Genomic DNA, 18,613 nt, shown 5'->3' with positions numbered 1-18,613 from the left:
TTATTTTATGTTTTTTTTTTAAAGACTTTTTAGTATGACTTTATTATGGATTGTTAGACTTTATATTATAGATAAATGTTTTAGCAATTTTTGTTTGTAATTGTGGATGGTAAAACTTTAGTTATTTGGATTTGTTATTTTGAATTGAAAGACTTTGGTTGATTATTTTCATATCTTATTAGTTATTTTTTAATTAGATTTAAAATTATTATTATTATTATTATTATTATTATTATTATTATTATAAATTTTATATTATAAACAAAACAATTAAAATGCTTAATTCTATATTCTGCTCATTTTTCGAAAAAATGAACCAAACACAACAAGATAGTTTTCTGGAATGCAACCAAACACTAAAAAAGAAAAATGTTTTCTAAAAAAAATAACTCATTTCCCATAAGTCATTTTCTTGTTTTCCAAACACAACCTTAAAATAGCATGAAAATAGGAAAAAAAAATACAGGAAAACATAGAATACTAGACTCAAGAAAAAAAAAAGTGTATTTACAAATATTTTAATATACATAAATATTAATTATTTACTAATTTTTAAGAGACATGTTTTTTAAAATTAGAAAAACAACTAAAACATTTTATGAATTTTTGGTTTATTGAAAAGAAAGGTTTCCAAAACACTAACAGTCCGTTTGGTTCGTTGGAAAATATTTGAAGGAAATTGAATTCAAATTCCATGAAAAACAAATTACTAGGAAAATAGATCCTTCTGTTTGGTTGATGGAAAAGAAATTACTGGGAATATGAATTTCATTGTTTGGTTGGATTTGGAATGGTAAGGTCATCCACATTAATTAACATTGGCACAATGTTTTAGGAACAAAAACTAATTGATGAGTTTTTATACAAATGGGAAGATGAAATTTAAGGGGTGTTTTTCTCCGGCTATTTCACAATTTTGTCAAGTCCCAGTGAGGCCCACCAAATGGCATAGTAACTGTGCCTCATCGCACCCAGGGCGGCGCGTGTAGTGCACCTGTGTAATTAATCAATTTTGATGAGGGTAAATAGTCAAGGACTTAATACTTTCTTCCCAATCTCTTTGGAAAACAAAATACCTATCTCAATCTAAGAATTTGTTTTCCTCCTCTTTTGGGAAGTCAAAATTAATGGAAAACATTTTCAATCCAACCAAACAACATAATAAGTAACTCATTTCCTCAACTTTTTGAAATTTTTTTTCCATGGAATTGATTTTCCATCCAACCAAACATGCCATAAAACACATGGGTTTCCATAGATCATAATATGAAACATTTCTTAAGTGTGTTTGTGTGAATAATGAAATTGAAGCGGTTCCAATAGTGACTAAAATTAAGTTGAACCTTAAAAAATGAAATCATTAACCAAAATTAAGTTGAACCTTAAAAAATGAAATCATTAACCAAAATTAAGTTGAACCTTAAAAAATGAAATCATTAACCAGAGAATCGTTTCAAAACAAATGTAGCACGCATATTTTATGCTAAATCTGATCTGTAATCACTGATCAGTGGGTTGTAATTTGTATCCTTGCATGAATGGGGATAGAGAATGAGTAACTTGGGTATGGGTTTCTAAAGAAACCAGAACATGTTGCCCTGGACAAAATGGGTATACTCTACACAGCATCAAGAGTGGTTGGATCAAAAGAATGCCTATTAAAGGGAGTTTGGTGAACTGGAAGAACTAACATACATAAACTTCATAATTTGTATGTCATCACCATAACTGCTGCTGCTTATTTCATAGCCTGTAACTCTGAGAAGTAATTATAGCTTAAAAATAGGGAATTTCTACCGTGTCAAACAACAAAAACGGCTAACATTGTATGTTATTTAGGGTGTGTTTGGTTTGCATAAGGGAATCGGAATCGGAATTGGAATAAAATACTTATAATAATAATGGATTTTGGTGAAAAGTATTTTGCATGTTTGGTAGTAAGATGGAATTAGAATGATTACCAATATTGATGTTTGATTATATATGACCCTGATTATATATGACCCTATAATGGGAATATAGGTTTTAAAAAACACAAAAATAAAAAATTAAGGCAATTTATCCTAATATAATGACATCCAAAGCACCAATATTACAAAAAATAATCAAAACAAAAATCTAAAAACACTAATCTAAACTTAAAAATCAGATTACCACTAAAATGAAATGATACCCGTTTTTAATTAGGGAATGGAATTTTTAATTGGAGGGGTAATAATCAAATCCATAATTGTGTTTTAAAAAGTTGTCAACCAAACACTAACTATGATTTTGATTCCCATTCCGAGTGTGTGAACCCATGAACCAAACACACCCTTAGATTGCACCAAGTACTGTTAGCATTTCAGGTATATACCATGAAGGGTGCAGAGAAATGGCAGTACAGCTAAAATCTTTTCTACAGAACTGCCTAAAGTTCCAACTAAAAAGATTCATGTTTTACCTGAAATTTAATCAAAAGATATTCAATTTTAATTAACTACAAGAAGTCTACAACAATCTGAAATGAAACAATGGCTGAATTCAAGGTTCCATGCATATGAAACAATGTCTTACTGAAAAGTGAAGTGAAGTGAATCTCACCAACTTTCAACACCACAGATTTCAACGTAAAATAAGTATTGTGTGACTAATCTTTGTGTGGCTGATTAGTCACGCTCGCTGATGGCTGTCAAATGCTCATCAATCTCCTCAGTGGATAACACTCTAAAGGATGGATCTTCTTGCCTCACAACGCCAACCTGGACAGATACAGCAGTTGACATATATCGCAATCAGACAGACAAGAACCCTTTCTTCATTTCCAGGAGGGGAAAGGGGAATGAAAGTACCTCAATCTCACTGGCCTTGAAATCTTCTTGTAGAACAGATTGGAGAGCAGAGATTGCAGTCTACAAAACAACATAGATATATGACAGCCAATTAGGCCATTTTAAAAGATGATGGTTCAGCATTTCCTCCACAGGTGCGAGGAAAATGAGTTTAAAAACATGTTTTTGTTTTGCATTTTCTTTTCACCTGTACAGTTTCTTCATAACTGAAAGCAGGGTCATTTTTCATTTTCTTCTCAAGAAAGTTGATTGCCTCTTGTTCTTTTACTCCAGCACTAGTTGCCTGCAACAATTTTATTTGTTAATACCAGACCAAAATGTGATGTATGCTTAATTTTAACATGCTTAAAAGGAATTCAACTTCATGGAAGAAAACATATTAAAAAAAAAAAAAAGGAGAAAGAAATACGTTTTGCAGATGGATAAAGATTTTAAAAGCTGATTAGAGGATCAATCAGAATCAGTTGAGCTGACAACCAGGATCCAGGTTTGGCAAACAGATACATGGGTTTGGCTCTAACACTAACAGGCATAAAAAAGAATCAAGTAAAGTGAAGAACAGAAATTCAAACACATAAGAGGACATATAGGTTTTCCAAGCACCTTGTGACCAAAAAAATGACCTGCAGGATCACACTTGAAGAGCTGAGGGCCTTTCTCCTCATCTATTCCCAGAACCATTGCAACTGCACATTGCAAAGATGACGAATCAGAATGGGGACCAACATATTGAAGCAGCAAACTATAAATTAATAGATAAGTGTACAAGTGATCCTGGACAAACCTACTCCAAGTGGTCTCATATAAGCATGCTGGGTATAGACCTGTGATTTGTCTGCAATCCTGTTTATGTTGAAAAGCACTTATTATATCTTATTTGAATAAGATTATGCATGTAAACGCAGGGTAGAGATCTCAGATTGTCTGCAATTATGTATATGTTCATTGTCTCATTGACACATACTTATTACCTAATTAAAATACTACTACTGCAATAATTCATCAAAGAGAAGTCAATATCTATAAGAATGATATATAGTTGGCTGCTCATGTAAGCATCCTCATTTTGCATTTAATGACTAGAGAACCATGGCGCCCAGCTAATTACATACTGGCCATGACAGTTATTGTTAATCCAATGAACAGAACAAAAGAATCATTTGAAACAGTTTAGCATACCATCTGGCCAGCACATCCACTGGCATTTCATATCCATATCTAAAGCGGAACTCAGCAGCTTCATTCCTAGCCTGTTGGACCAAGGTCCTAGCATCAGCTGCAAGAATGGATTGGAAACAGTAAGAAAGAGATTCATGTTTTGGTAAAAATTCCAAATCCAGAGACCACCATTGTGCCAATGATGTATGCACATCATGGAAATGTTTTTATACTAAGCAGAAAAGTTACAATGTGCTTCCAGCAAGCACTCCAACTTATTGAGCAAGTTAAAGACAAAAATACCATTGTTAACTTTTTACATGTTTATTTACTCCATGTAAAATAAGTAATTGACAATTAATTAGTTTTGTCCCAATCTTTTAAAAAAGTTCATAAAGGCTGGAAAAGAATGCCACAAAGCTATAACAACAAGAAAAAGGACTTAAGGACTTACACATTGGGAGCATAAATACAAACTCTCCTAATATCAAGGTCTTCCATCATCTAAAATACAAATCATAGAATATATGGTCTATTTCCAATTATTACCAAGAGATTTCAAGACCCTGAGCCTGAAGAAATGCAACAGACCAACCGAAACGAAGGACCATTTGACAACCTATCAAGACATTATGCTCATGATGGATGAATGATACCGCAATGTGATGAACATCCTCCTACACACTAGCATCATCAAGAATGGCACATTCTTTTCCAATTAACAAAATTACAAAACATCCTCTACCGCTCCAACAAGTTCATTGTTTCATTTATTCATTCAAGAACTAAAAGAAACAAACCTGTTATTCCAGTAGCCAACAATCCAAGATACTTGGTTACCGGAAACAGATGGGTTACACTTGTCTGATCCAATAGCTTGTCCTGCTCACAATAATCACATTAAAAATGTAAATCCACAGTCATCAGTGTAAAAATTAATAATTATTAACCTAATCTAATCCTGGATCAATTTGTACAAAATTCAGGAACACTAGAATCACCTAAATTTAATTGTATCTATCATAAATTGTAATTGTCACATATACAGATTTTCCAGCTATTAAAAAACATACTACTCCGTAACAACTAAGCATAAATCCTCAATAGCTAAATGAAACTGATTAAATATAAGAACTTACCGGGACTTTCTTCTGAGTAACCACACATACAGAGTCTTTTCCTCGGACGCCAATGGAGGTGATTCCAGCGGCCTTCACAGCCTTAAACGCGTATTCTGTTCACAAAATAAAAAAAGCCCTACCAATTTTACACCAACAAAAAACAAAGAGAGGAAGAAAAAACCCCAATTTTGGTGGAGCTGAAAGTGAAGTAAATTGCATTACGTGTGAACTTTAGAGTTTTAAAGAGTGAACAAAAATCCTTCTGCTTACCGACTTGAAAGAGACGTCCTTCCGGCGAGAAGATCGTAATATGCCGATCATAGCCGCCGCCGCTTCCTCTACTCATTTTTTATGTTTTGGAAATTCTTCAGAGCTTTGCAGTTGGTTTTCCGATTCAGTGAAAAGACGTACGATGTTATTGATCTATACGAACAGTGAGGGAGAAAGAGAGAAAAAAAGGGGTAGAAGCTTTGTTCCCAAGACACTTCAGAGAAGAAGAAAGGTGAAATTGTTATTTGAACCCCAAACTTAGGTATAAATACAAAAGATGCCCAAACATTTCGTCCTGTTTAACTTTCACCCCTATACTATTTTTTTAAACAGAAACAGAAACATTTAATTAATCAACTCCGAAGAAAGAACATTACAAAGATAGGGGGAGGGTTATCAAACCACTTCGAACAACCAGCATTAAAAACAGACTGAGTTGCAACAGTGTGAGCCGCCCGATTCGCTGATCATTTAACAAACGGTAAAAATACTTGAGAGAAACTACTCAATAAGTTTTTTACATCAGTAATCATTAAATTAAAGTAAGACTCTCCAATATTTAGATCAAGACTCTTAACAACTGAGAGAGAGTCAGTTTCCACGAAAACATTATCCAAATCCATGTCCTTAATCCAGCTGAGAGATTCCCTACCACAACCTCTACTTCTCTTGGTGAGTAGATGCCCCTGCACTGGATGCCCCTTGCAGCAATGAATATGCTCTCATAGTTTCTTAGCACACTACCAAAACCCATAGCTTTATGATCCGTATCGAAATCTGCATCAATATTAAGCTTTAGAAAACCCTTTTGCGTATTGGCCTATTTAACATTGGTCTGACTTTTATCTTCAGGACTAGTATCAGCACAACAAGCTTTCCTCCAATCTTCAAGATATCATGTAGCTTTTCTTATGGTTTTGGAAAGCCTAACAGGGCTTTTGTTCTCCCAAATTTTTACATTATGTTGCCTCCAGACTTCCCAACAAATTAAAATTACGGAGCACACCTTTTCCTTCGACATCCCTTGGAGAATTTGCAAAAACTAGCACCGGAATGATTGTGATGAAGAAACTTGGGGCTGAATTCTCATTAGTCTCCAAACCTCCTTAACATAAGCACAATCGATAAAACTATGCCATATTAATTCATTCTCAACAGTGTAGAGAGGGCAAATATCCTCATAATTCACTCTTCTTTGTTTTAGTAAGTCCCTAGTAAGCAGACAATTGGAACAAACTTGCTAGAAGAAAATCTTGATTTTAGGGGGAACTTTCAACTTCCAAAGAATAGCCCAGTCCTCTTTGTCTTGATGTCTTAATTCTTCATTTAAAACATTATAGAAACTCTTAACTGAGAAGTTCCCAAGATCATCTGGAGCCCAAATGACTTTGTCCTGAGTTTGATGTCTAGCAAGGGAGATTTTCGTAATCAACTCAGCATCTTTGGGGTTGAAAATTTCTCTAATTATTTCTTCATCCCAACTGTTTTCAATACGAACCATCAAAGTGTTAACAGATGCATTTTCCATCAGGAGGGATGGGAAAGAGCTAACACTAGGATTATCCTAATTAGGCAGCCACTTGTCCTTCCAAATTTTGATGCATCTCCCTGTTTCTACTCTCCACCTGCTATGCATTCTTATGATATCCTGAGTTTCCAGCAAGCTCCTTCAAATTAGGGAAGGATTAGAACCACTTTGAGCCTCTAAAAAGTATATGAGGGATAGTATCTAGCCTTATAAATCTTGCTTACCTACGAATTCGGGTTGATGATAAGTCTCCATGCTTGTTTACTGAGCATGTCAATATTAAACTCTCTAAACTTTCGAAACCCCATCCCACCCCACTCCTTAGGGATGTATAAATCATTCCAGGATTTCCAGTGTATACCTTTACCCTCACCTACTCCCCTTCCACCAAAAGGCATTCAAAGTAGTTTCAATCTCCTTAGTTAACTCTTTTGGAAGTAGAAAAACTCACACAGCATAAGAAGGAATTGTTTGGATGACACTCTTAAGGAGGACCTCTCTCCCTGCCCTAGAAAGAAATCTATTATCCAACATTGGATACGTTTCAGGATCTTATCCTTGATAAAGCCAAAAATCTGTCTTATGTTCCTTCCTACAATCATTGGAAGACCAAGGTTATTCTCCTTTCTCCCCATATTCCTCACCCCTAGAATGTTCCCAATTCTCTCCCTAAGATCCTCCTCAACATTAATACTGAAGCACATGGTTTAGGGGTTGCTTAATATTAGAGGCTCTCGGAGGGGGAAGCTTTAAAGAAGATGTATGAGTCATCAGCAAAAAACAAGTGAGACACAGAAGGAGCAAACCTAGCAATAGAAATCCCATGCAATTTCCCCATTCTTACAAACTTGTCAATAGGACTACTAAAGCCCTCAGCAATTAACAAGAAAATGTAAGGAGAAAGATGATCTCCTTGATGGAGACCTATACTAGGAACAATAGGACCTATCTCTTCATTCTGGTTCAAGACAAAATAGACAGCAATGGAAACACAGTGATAAATCATATTAACCCATCTCTCATGAAATCCTAGTTTCAACATAATAGCCCGAAGCAAAGGTCATTCTACTCCATCGTAGGCTTTACTCATATCTAGTTTAAGAGTACCACAACCCACCCTCCCATATCTTTTTCTCTTCAAGTAATGTTGCATCTCATAAGCAATCATAATGTTATCAGTAATGTTGGTCCCAAAAGAGATAAGGTAAAGTCTAGGGGGGGGGGGGGTTGGTGGTGAATAGACTTTAATCCAATTCAAATTGCTAAGCTAAAATCAAAATCAAAACACTTAACAGTTTGTTAGTGTCTTGTACACAGCGGAATAATAAATAATTATGTAGTGCGTGTTTCACGTGTGGATTATGCATGCATAAATAAATAAAGTAAAACAATAAAAGACACAAGAAATTTACAGTGGTTAGAAGGTGGACTTAATTCCAGCAATGATCCTCCGACTATGTTGATTTTCCAAAATTAGTCCCCGACTTTTAATTTGGACAATTTAGGTCCCTTGACTTTCAAATTCTTTCCAATGTTGGTCATTTTGTCAAATTTTGGTTAAATTGAGGTCAAATGAAGGTGTAAAATTGTCCGTTCACTTGTATACTCGTATTTCTTCTGTCCTATACGCTATATATATATATATATATATATATATATATATGAATATAATATCAGTCGAAGAGACATCGATTGAAATTATATGGCTTCGATTGAAACTTCGGCTGAGATTATATTCATATATACAGCGTATAAGACAGGAGAAATACAAGTAATAATAAACTAAATAGGTGAACGGACAATTTTACCACTTCATTTGACCTCAATTTAACCAAAATTTGACTAAAGGACCAACATTGGAAAGAATTTGAAAGTTAGGGGACCTAAATTGTCCAAATTAAAAGTCGGGGACTAATTTTGGAAAATCAACATAGTCGAGGACCATTGCTGGAATTAACTCTTAGAAGGTGTATGTAATCTTCCTACTCCACTTTCTCCTATCTCCAGGAGGAATCCACTATATCCACCACTCCTTGGTTACAAGATACAATTAATTTTCAATATCTAGTGCTTTGATCATCAAGCCCACACTAATCGTGCCCTTTCCGTAACGTAGTGATAAGCGCCAAAAGTAGTCGGGTTTAGGGTCGATTTAAGGACTCAAACGCACTGTTTTTTACACCAATTTGTAATCAATTCATGCATAATAAGCTCGGATGTGATCATTCTTGCAAACTCCACTTTGTGTTGTGTTTTGAAGCTATTCCCGCAGGACAAAACAGGACCCGAGGCCGAAGGAAGGAACAAACGAAGAAACGAAGCAGGCACAGAGGGTCCACGCCTCTCCCACGTGTGGGGCTGGCGTGGAACAGTTCTAGTATGGTTCCACGCCAGGCCTCCACGCGTGGAGCTAGCATGGACGGGACCATTAAGGACAAAATGGGATTTGGCTAATGAAGACTATTTAAGTGAATCCTCAACATTTTCGAGAGGATCCCAATTCTAGTTTAGATCTGATTTCATTTTCTTTCCCCTCCTTAGGGGAATTTCCCCAAAATCCTTAGTTCTAGATTTCTTTAGTTTAGGGAGTAGATCTAGCTAGATTGGAGGAATTGAAGAGAAGATGTAATAGAGTTCTTGCAATACATTGGTATCTCTACTGTACTTTTCTTTTCTTTAATTTCATTACAATTTCCATTTGATTTAATTGTTGTTATCTTTTTCTTTGATTTAATGAATTAGATGATGATTGGATAGTTTAGTTTAGGGGATTGGATGCTCCAACCTAGCTATTGTGATTGATTTGTTGAAATTCTTCTATTGATTGTAGAAATGATGAATTAGGGTTTTAATGTCTTGTGTGGTTGATGCTTATCTTGATTTGCTTATATTTTCGGCCAGGATAGATAATAGAGTTAGAGGAAGTGTGGATTGCGCGATAGCGGATCCACATGAGTCCTAATCGACCACATCCCCGCCCTTAATCCGAGAGGATGAGGCTCGGTAGGAGTGGTAGACCAACTGTTCGATAGAATGCCCCATCCGAATGAGGAATTGGGAGTCTGGAGTGTGACGCCACCCGATGATGGTGCCGTGGGCTCCCTTGATTGAGACCGAGTCACATTGTCTAAAATCCCCTTAGTAGGATCAACCGCAAGAACTAGCTAAGACATCCACTCTCTGGTTCCTTTTCATTGTTTTCCTTAGTCTATCCTTGCTTATCTCTTTCCTTATGATTCTTTTGTTTTTTAGCCATTCATGCAACTCTTGTCTCTTAACCCCCTAAATGCCAACACGTAATTCGACTCCAATTTTTCATCCTTGATAACACGACACTCGGGGAACTTCTTCCTCGTTTTACCACCTACATTCCACTTCACACTAAACTACTCTTTCACGTAGTGCTTTGATCACCAGGCCAACACTAACCATGCCCTAACTAGTGCTTTGATCATCAAGTCCACACTAGTTGCACCAGGATTTCACACTCCTTTGTGACAATCCCCTTTCTACACTCCGGTAAAGAAACCACTTATTTGTAAAACAAGATTTTCTTTTCTTCCAACTTAGAGACTCTTCAGTAGATGCTTCAATGTAGATCAAGTCTCTCTTTGATGAAGTTTAGCACTCTAGATTTTTCACTTGTGTATTTCGAATTTTAGCACTTGTTCGCTTGTAGTATATTGCTTGTGTAACTTCTATGTCTTCAATTGCTTCATATCTTCATCTATTTATAGATATTGAGAGTTTGTCCGTTGGAAAAAGACGCTCCCAATTTGAATCTTTGTCAGCTATATTCATAGCCTTTTTCAGTCTATGAATAGACTTTAATATTTTTAATGTTATGTGAGACATTGAAAATATTTTGGCCATTGAATTGAGCTCCAAGTTCATGCATAATTGATCTTCAATATTGCTTGATGATGTTCACGCCATCTTGGTGAATTAATCTTCAAATACAGCTCCAACCTTGTCCTTTTCTAATACTGCTCCAACCTTGTCCCTTTCTATTTTGGATTAATCACTTTCCAAATATAACTTGAGCTCATAATTAATCCCTTAGGAATTTATATGATTCGGTCATCTCAATTTAATCTAGGGCTGAGATTTTGTGAAATTGCTTTTGTAATTGAATCCCTTGAATTGCATCTCCAAATTAATTTTCTTCTGAAATTGGATTCCTTGTGAAATTCTACTCTTGCAATTCTTCATTCCTTTGGTAAATTTCATCCCAAGGTAATTTCTTATTTCTTCTTATGGAATCTTATTCTATTCCATCCCAAGCTCAATTTCGAAATCTCATAATCTCATCCCATGGTAAATTTTTATCCTTGGTCTTTTCATAATGAGATTGGCTTATTAAACACTCTATCTATACGAATTTTTGGTTAATTAATTATTCTTCAAGATGTAATCCCTTCCTTGATCTTCAAATGGATTTTCAATACAATGCCATCATCCTTCCCATTTTGCATTGCCGTTCTTTTTCTTCTTCTTGTGCATGATGTTCTTTGAGACTTGTCTTCATGACTTTGATATCTTTTATTGGATGGTTTTCGAAATTATCCTTGATTTTCCTTTTTGATCTTAACCACGCCTACCACTATAAAAATAAAACTTGGGGATCTAATACTTTTCAGTACATTTTGGCATATCAAAATCTATTACAATTTATTCCTAACAAGTAATTAATCTCCCGGGAACAAATGCACTTTGGTTAACAGAGACAATGCCATCAAGGATAGGTTTAAGTCTATTTGCAAGAGCCTTGGTACCAATTTTATAAGCCACATTGCAGAGAGTAATTGGCCTGAGGTCAAAAAGACTCTCTGATTTGGGTTTTTTTAGGATAAAAACAATGTGGGTAAGGTTGAGGGATTTAGGAAGAAGGCTGGTTGTAAGAAAATTATTACACAAAGCAACCATACTATCCCCCAGCAATTCCCTAGTAATTTTGGAAGAAACCAGGATTAAGACCGTCAATACCTGGACATTTGTCCATATGCATCCCAAATGTAGCTTCCTGCACTTCCTCCTTAGTAAAAGCTTTCATCAAGTTTCTGTTTAGGGCATCTGACACCTTCCGATTAAGGTTTTGTAGCACTGGAAGTTGATTGCCCGTTGCACTAGTGAATAGGTCATTGAAGTACTCCTTCTTTGATTGGCCCCTGCACTAGTGCCTACATTTGTACCAAAAGGTTTTAGCTCTTTGCTTCCACAGGACACTTTGCTAGTTCAATAACGCAAGGAAATCCTTCTGGGCATGAGAGAAACCAATGATACCTTGCTCGCCCGTTTTGCTTCTAAGGATCTCCATTAATATTCTATTTGCTTTGCTGTGTGGTTGAAGGTTTCGTTGGAAGTCTTTCTCGCACTTCTAGATTGCTGCTCTGCATAATTCAAACCTTGAACAAAGATTAAGTCCCACATAATTCTTCTAGCTGGCATCAACAATCTCCCTGCATCGATCCTCTTTGAACCAACAATTATCAAAATGGAAGTTTTTTCTTCGGCAAACTGTAACGGTGGGACGCGACTATGTCGCCAAGGGAAGATGGTCACTTAGTGGAGCCTCAACAAAATGAGCTCTAGCCTCCCCAAACATAGATAACCAGCCTTCATTAACTAGAATACGATCCATCTTTTGTCTAATCCACTATGCGATTCCCTTACCACATTCCCAAGTAAACTGATAGCCATCAAAATCAAGATTCCTCAACCTACTTTGATCCACCGCTTCCCTAAAACCTTGAATAAGCCACCTAGGGTGAGTTCTGTTGCCAATCTTCTCATATGGTTGGAAAAGGTCATTAAAATCCCCCATGGTGATCCAAGGGAGCTCGTTGTTGCTGGAAAGATTTTTTAGGAAATTCCATGAATGTTTTTGTCGATACCTCTCTGGACAGTTGTAGAAATCGGTAAAACACCAAACAATATGAGGGTTGTCTAGCGTCACCATAGTATCAACATGGTTAGGAGAATAACCCGCGATAGAAATTTCAGCCTCTTTGTTCCAAAGTAAAGCAAGACCTTCACTTAGGCCCACACTATCAACAATGAACATATAGTCAAAGCCCAATTTGATTCTGATCCACTCCATTTTATTTGCTCCAAGTTATCTTTCCATAAGAAAAAAGTAATAAAGGCCTCTTGGTTGGACTAGGTCCAAAAGAACTTGAACTGTCATAGGGTTGCCAAGCACATGGCAGTTCCACGATATTAAACTCATTATGATAGGCGAGTCTGCAAAGCAGGTCCCACCTCTAGCACGTTTTTTGACCCGTCCAAAATCATATCAACAATATTTGGGTCCTCAAAATGGGCTTCAGAAGGCCCACCATCTTCCTCTTTTTTTTTTTTTTTTGCTCTTGGGCTGTGTAATTAAATGTGGGGCTGCAAGGCCCATTACCTTCCCCCGAGTCACTCTTTTGAAGAATATTCCAGACTGAGACGTGGTTCGTAAATAAATGCTGAGCGACCTCAATGCTTTGTCCACGAGTTAAATCTTCTACAACTTTCATTAAATGCTCTTGCGCTATAATGTTTGACTTACTTATATCCTCCTTGAATTGATTCATGTCAATCTCTCTTGCCCCCACATTAGTGGAGTTGCTGCCACGTTCCATAGGCCTTTTTGACACATTCCTTTGTTGCGAAAGGTTTTGTTGATAGGCGACTACTTGACCTGAAATTGTGTTACTCTTTTCCTCATCTGGACGTCTCCTCAGTAATTTGAATAACAGTCAATGTTGGCCCATCGTCGATAAAGGTCTCAGGCTAACCGCTCTCATCTCCGCCCCATATGGTCTTTCTGGCAATGCTGAAGAATATTAAAACCATTTGTGACAGTCACTAGTACAAAAAGGGCCATAAATATAAGACTATTTGCGTCCGGAGTTGAAACACCGGACGCCTAAAGTGACGCGGTGACATTTTCGTAATTAAAAATTCACTATTTAATTTTTTTTAATTTTTATTTTTTTTACGAACTAGCATCTGCGTCCAAAGTTCTAACTTCGGACGCAGATGATTAATTCGTCAAACCATCTGCGTCCGAAGTAGGAATTTCGGACTTAGAAAATTAACCCATTTACGAACGCTTCATTATATCTTCCCACCCATCTGCCTTCTTCCTCCCATTTTTGAACCCATTTGCACGCACCAAACCACCCTCTCCCGTCAACCACCATCTGCTGCTGCCGCCGCCGAACAGATCTGCCTCTTCTCGCTGCCAACACCGCCGAACAGATCCAGCCTCTCCTCGCCGCCGCCACCGCCGGACAGATCCATCCTCTCATCGCCGGTCTCTCTCCTCGTCGCCAACGCCGAACGGATCCAGCCTCTCCTTGCCATAGCCGAACAGATCCAACCTCTCCTTGTTGTCGCCGCCGGTCGCCCTCGGCGCAACTTCTCGCCGCTGGTCGTTCAGTTCAGGTACGTATATGATACTCCGTATTAAATTTATTTATTAAATTTATTTTATTTATTTGTTTTATATTTTTGAAATATTTGTTATTGTTTATTATAATTTTGATTAATTGTGTATTATTGTATATTTTAGGTATTAATGTTGTGATAGTTTAATAAAAAAAAAGTTGTTTATTATGTATATTTATACTTGGCTGCCGTATGTTTGATGAAGCCTAGTTGAAGGCTTGAAGTATGGAAGCTGTTTGGAAGTACTTATAGTGCATTGTGCATCGAGCCGTATGTTTGATGAAGCCTAGTTGAAGGCTTGAAGTATGGAAGCTGTTTGGAAGTACTTATAGTGCATTGTGCATCGAGTCATAAGTTTTCTAAAACTTCTGGGCTCCTGGCTTATTGCTTCCAGGGCCGTTTTTTAGATTTTTGGGCCCCAGTTCTTATAAATAAATGAGGCCCCTACCAAAAGTGTAATTTTTAAAACCAATATAATAAGCTAGGGCAGTAAGATTCGAACCTTTGATCTTAACTAAGAAATACAATAATCTTGCATTTTTACCATTACTCTATTTAGAATCTTTTGATATTGATTGCAAACTTTTTATTTTTTAATGTCTTAACTAGCTAGGTAAAATTAAATATTGGGCCCTCTAAAATTTGGGGCCCTGTGCTGTAGCCCAGCTTGCACAGCCCAAAATCCGGCCTTGATTGCTTCCTTCAGGATTATAATGAAGATGGAGAGCTTTCCCTAGCTGAGTTCTCTGATTTAATTTATGCATTCGGCAATCAATTGGCTGTTGAAAAGGTTTATATTTGACTATTATCTGTGTAGCTTTAATAAGCTTTGTCAGTAAACATATGCAGGGATGCAGTGCTCTAAAATTCAAAATTAAATACCACACAAGTTTTGTTGATTAAGATATGATCTAATTATTAATTCATTCTGCTCTTATATATATGCATATCAGAAAGAGGAGCTATTTAGACAAGCTGACAAGAATGGAGATGGTGTAGTAAGCTTGGATGAGTTGGCTATGCTTTTGACTGCACATCAACGAAAGAAAGGGCAAAATTTTGTAATCTTGGGGTATTTTTATGCTACTAATACCTTGCATATTTTATAAGATTAAGACAGAAGGATTTCAAAACTGTTGCATGTTCTTTGCCTAGAAAGTAGAAACATTCATTTACCATGCTGCTAATTGGATCATGATGCATGAACATCCATTTACCATTTTGGAAGAAATAGGATTCAACCTCATGATGAAACAAGGATGGCCTGAGTGGAAAAAAAATTAGTAGAAATACAATCAAATCGGATTGTTTGAAGGTTTATGAGATTGAAAAGAAGAAGTTGAAGAACAATCTTGAAAGTGTTAGTAAAGTATGTTTGACAACAGATTGTTGGAAATCAAAAAATCAAAAGATTGAGTATACAGTTGTCACTGGACACTAGATTGATTCTTCTTGGAGGTTGCAGAAGAGAGTTTTAAGTTTCATTAACATTCCACCACCGAGGGGAGGTTTTCAGCTTTCTTTTTTTTTTTCGAGGAAATGTAAATGTATATTCTCGAGGGAACGAGGCATGCCCCGACCCGGATCAAAACATCTAGTACATGCTGTACATTGTTACAACCAAAACAGTGGCAAAGCCAACTAAGAAAAACAAGATGGAGGAGGATTAATCCTATGCTCGAATAGGTGGAGGCCATTTCGTGGAAGCGAATTGGCATGTCCAACCCATTGAGATCCTCTCCATATAAGTAAAACTGAAAAAATGGTCCAAATCAATGGGGGGACCAAAACACAATACAGCAAAACAATGAAACTTGTCCACATTATGTAATGGGATAAAGGTAGAAGATGACTCGGTACACGTCTTTGGCAATGTCATTCACAAGGCCATCGATGGGCAACCGATCTTCATCGTGGTGAACTCTATTTCAGTTTCTCCATAAGTGATAAATAGTGCAAATAAGAGCAATGGTAATTGCCTTCGAACGCAAGCGTGCTCCTCCGTGCAATCTGTTGATCCACTTGATTGAGCTCTTGATTGCATTCGTGCATTTGTGAAACCCAAAATGCATCCGGACTTGATTCCAAACTTGTAAGGAAAAGGGGCATTTAAAGAAAAGGTGTTGAGCCGTTTCTTTATCACCCACACACATTGAACAGTCGGTATTGATGTCTAGGAAAGCAAGTCTATCCTTTGTTGGTAGCCTTTGATGAACGGCAAGCCATGTGATAAATGAAAATTTGCGGGGAATGTAAGATCTCCATACAAATCTCCATGCAAAAGCTGGTTGAGATTTCTCTCGAAGAAGGTCATAGATCTGTGAAACCTGAAACTTGCTGTTGTTCACAGAGTTATGAAGGAATTCCTTTGCATTTTGCAATCCTCCCTTGGCCAGTGAGATCTTGTCTCGGGCTTCAAGAATCTTCTTGAATAACGCAGAGTCCCTCTTATTTGGGCAGAAATCCCAAACATCACTACCATTTAGATAGACAGAATTTACCCAACGGATCCAAAGCGAGTCCCTCTTGGAGTGTATGTCCCACAAAACCTTTGCGAAGAAGGATGTGTTCCAAACTTTAAAATCATGGATGACAAGCCCTCCTTCTTCCTTTGGAAAGCAAATCTTATCCCAAGTGATTAGGGAGACTCTCCGTCCCCAAAGAAATTTTCCACAAAGAAATGCTACATGATCAATCACATTAGTAGGAAGGGGAAAATTTTGAATCCAAAAACTAATAGTACCTTGGATTACTGAAATTATGAGCTCAAGTCGTCCAGCGTATGACAAGGTGCATCCCTTCCATTTTTCGATTAACCGAGTGATTGCTGTAATGAGGGGGGAAAATTGAGCAACTTTGAGCCTCTGCCCATCAAGAGGAATGCCCAGGTACTTTACCGGGAGTTGGCCTTTTGGTATTCCTGAAAAATCCAATCTATTATCCCGGATCCCTGCTACAAAGATGTTAGATTTTTCAATGCTAACAGTTAACCCCGAAGTTTCTTCCAACTCCTTTAGAGCATTAAGGAGGATGGTGACCGATGCTGGATTTCCTTTTGAGAAAAGCATTAAATCATCTGCAAAGGCGAGGTGTGTAATACCCAACTGGGAGCATTTCGGATGATATGTGAAAAGTGGGCTTTGAGCCTTAGTTTTGAGTACCCGTGAGAAGTACTCAATGCAGATGGTAAAGATGAGAGGGGATATTGGATCCCCCTGTCGTAGGCCTCTTTTCCCATCAAAATGTCCATAAAGGCAGCCATTAACTGAAATTGAGAATGATGTTGAGCTTACACATTCCATGATCCAATCAATGAATTTTGTTGGAAAGCAAAGACCCTCCAACGCCTCCTTAATGAAATCCCAATCAATGGTGTCATATGCCTTTTTGAGATCAACTTTAATCATACATCTTGGAGAAATCCTCTTCCTAGAGTAGCCACGAATTAATTCTTGCGCAAGGAAAATGTTGTCTGACATATTCCTTCCTCCCACAAAGGCCCCTTGAGCTGGATCAATGATAGATGGTAACACATCACTCAATCTCTTTGCAAGGACTTTCGCAATGATTTTATAAAAAACATTGCAGCAAGAGATTGGTCTAAAATCCCCCACAAATTGGGCTTGTAACTTCTTGGGAATCAATGCAACAACTGTATGATTCAATTGCTTGAGCAGAATGCCAGTTTTGAAGAATTCCATGACGGCACCGATTATTTCTTCCTTGAGAAATCTCCAATTTTTCTTGAAAAACGCTGATGAATATCCATCTGGCCCTGGTGATTTTTCATCATTAATATCAAATAAGGCCTCTTTGATTTCTGTTTCTGAAATAGGTGCCTCAAGTAAAGAATGATGATCATTATTTAAACTCGGTCCATTTAGGAAAAAATCCCGGTCACAGCTTCTACAGTCCCTTGCCTGTCCAAACAGCTGCTGGAAATGATTGACAAATAGGGCACCAACTTGGTCAATTGATGTCGTTGGCTCACCATTATGATCAAGAACAAAATTGATTGCCCCGTCCCGATGTTTCTTACGAATCAAGTCATGAAAATACTTGGAACCTTTGTCGGCATGAAGTAAGTGTTTGGTTTTTAGCTTTTGACAGAAATATAAACGTTCTGCCTCAGCCAAAAAACAAGCATGCTCCCTTAGATTCTTGAGTCTTTCACGATCCTCATCTCGGGCAGATTCAACTTCAAAATTCTGGATGAAAGCTTGGAATTCCTCATTTGCTCTCTTGGCCTTTTCAGAGATGTGTCCGAA

At 37.2% G+C, this 18,613-nt stretch overlaps 1 protein-coding gene across 1 annotated transcript; it reads right to left on the bottom strand.

The window, feature by feature from the left end:
• Positions 1–2,375: 2,375 nt before the first annotated feature.
• Positions 2,376–5,566, bottom strand: LOC116019076 (proteasome subunit alpha type-6). Its single transcript, XM_031259160.1, has 9 exons — positions 5,381–5,566; positions 5,129–5,223; positions 4,790–4,871; positions 4,011–4,107; positions 3,616–3,674; positions 3,435–3,517; positions 3,019–3,114; positions 2,832–2,891; positions 2,376–2,741 (listed from the first exon to the last, which is right to left on the bottom strand). Exons 1-9 carry the CDS (start codon positions 5,454–5,456, stop codon positions 2,649–2,651), a joined length of 741 nt encoding a protein of 246 aa, XP_031115020.1. The 5' UTR covers positions 5,457–5,566; the 3' UTR covers positions 2,376–2,648.
• Positions 5,567–18,613: the final 13,047 nt, after the last annotated feature.

This window comes from Ipomoea triloba, chromosome 5 (genome assembly GCF_003576645.1).
Source record: "Ipomoea triloba cultivar NCNSP0323 chromosome 5, ASM357664v1".
Taxonomy (NCBI): domain Eukaryota; kingdom Viridiplantae; phylum Streptophyta; class Magnoliopsida; order Solanales; family Convolvulaceae; genus Ipomoea; species Ipomoea triloba.
The sequence above is the reverse complement of the archived record's forward strand: the minus strand, read 5'-3'. Positions and strand labels throughout refer to the sequence as shown.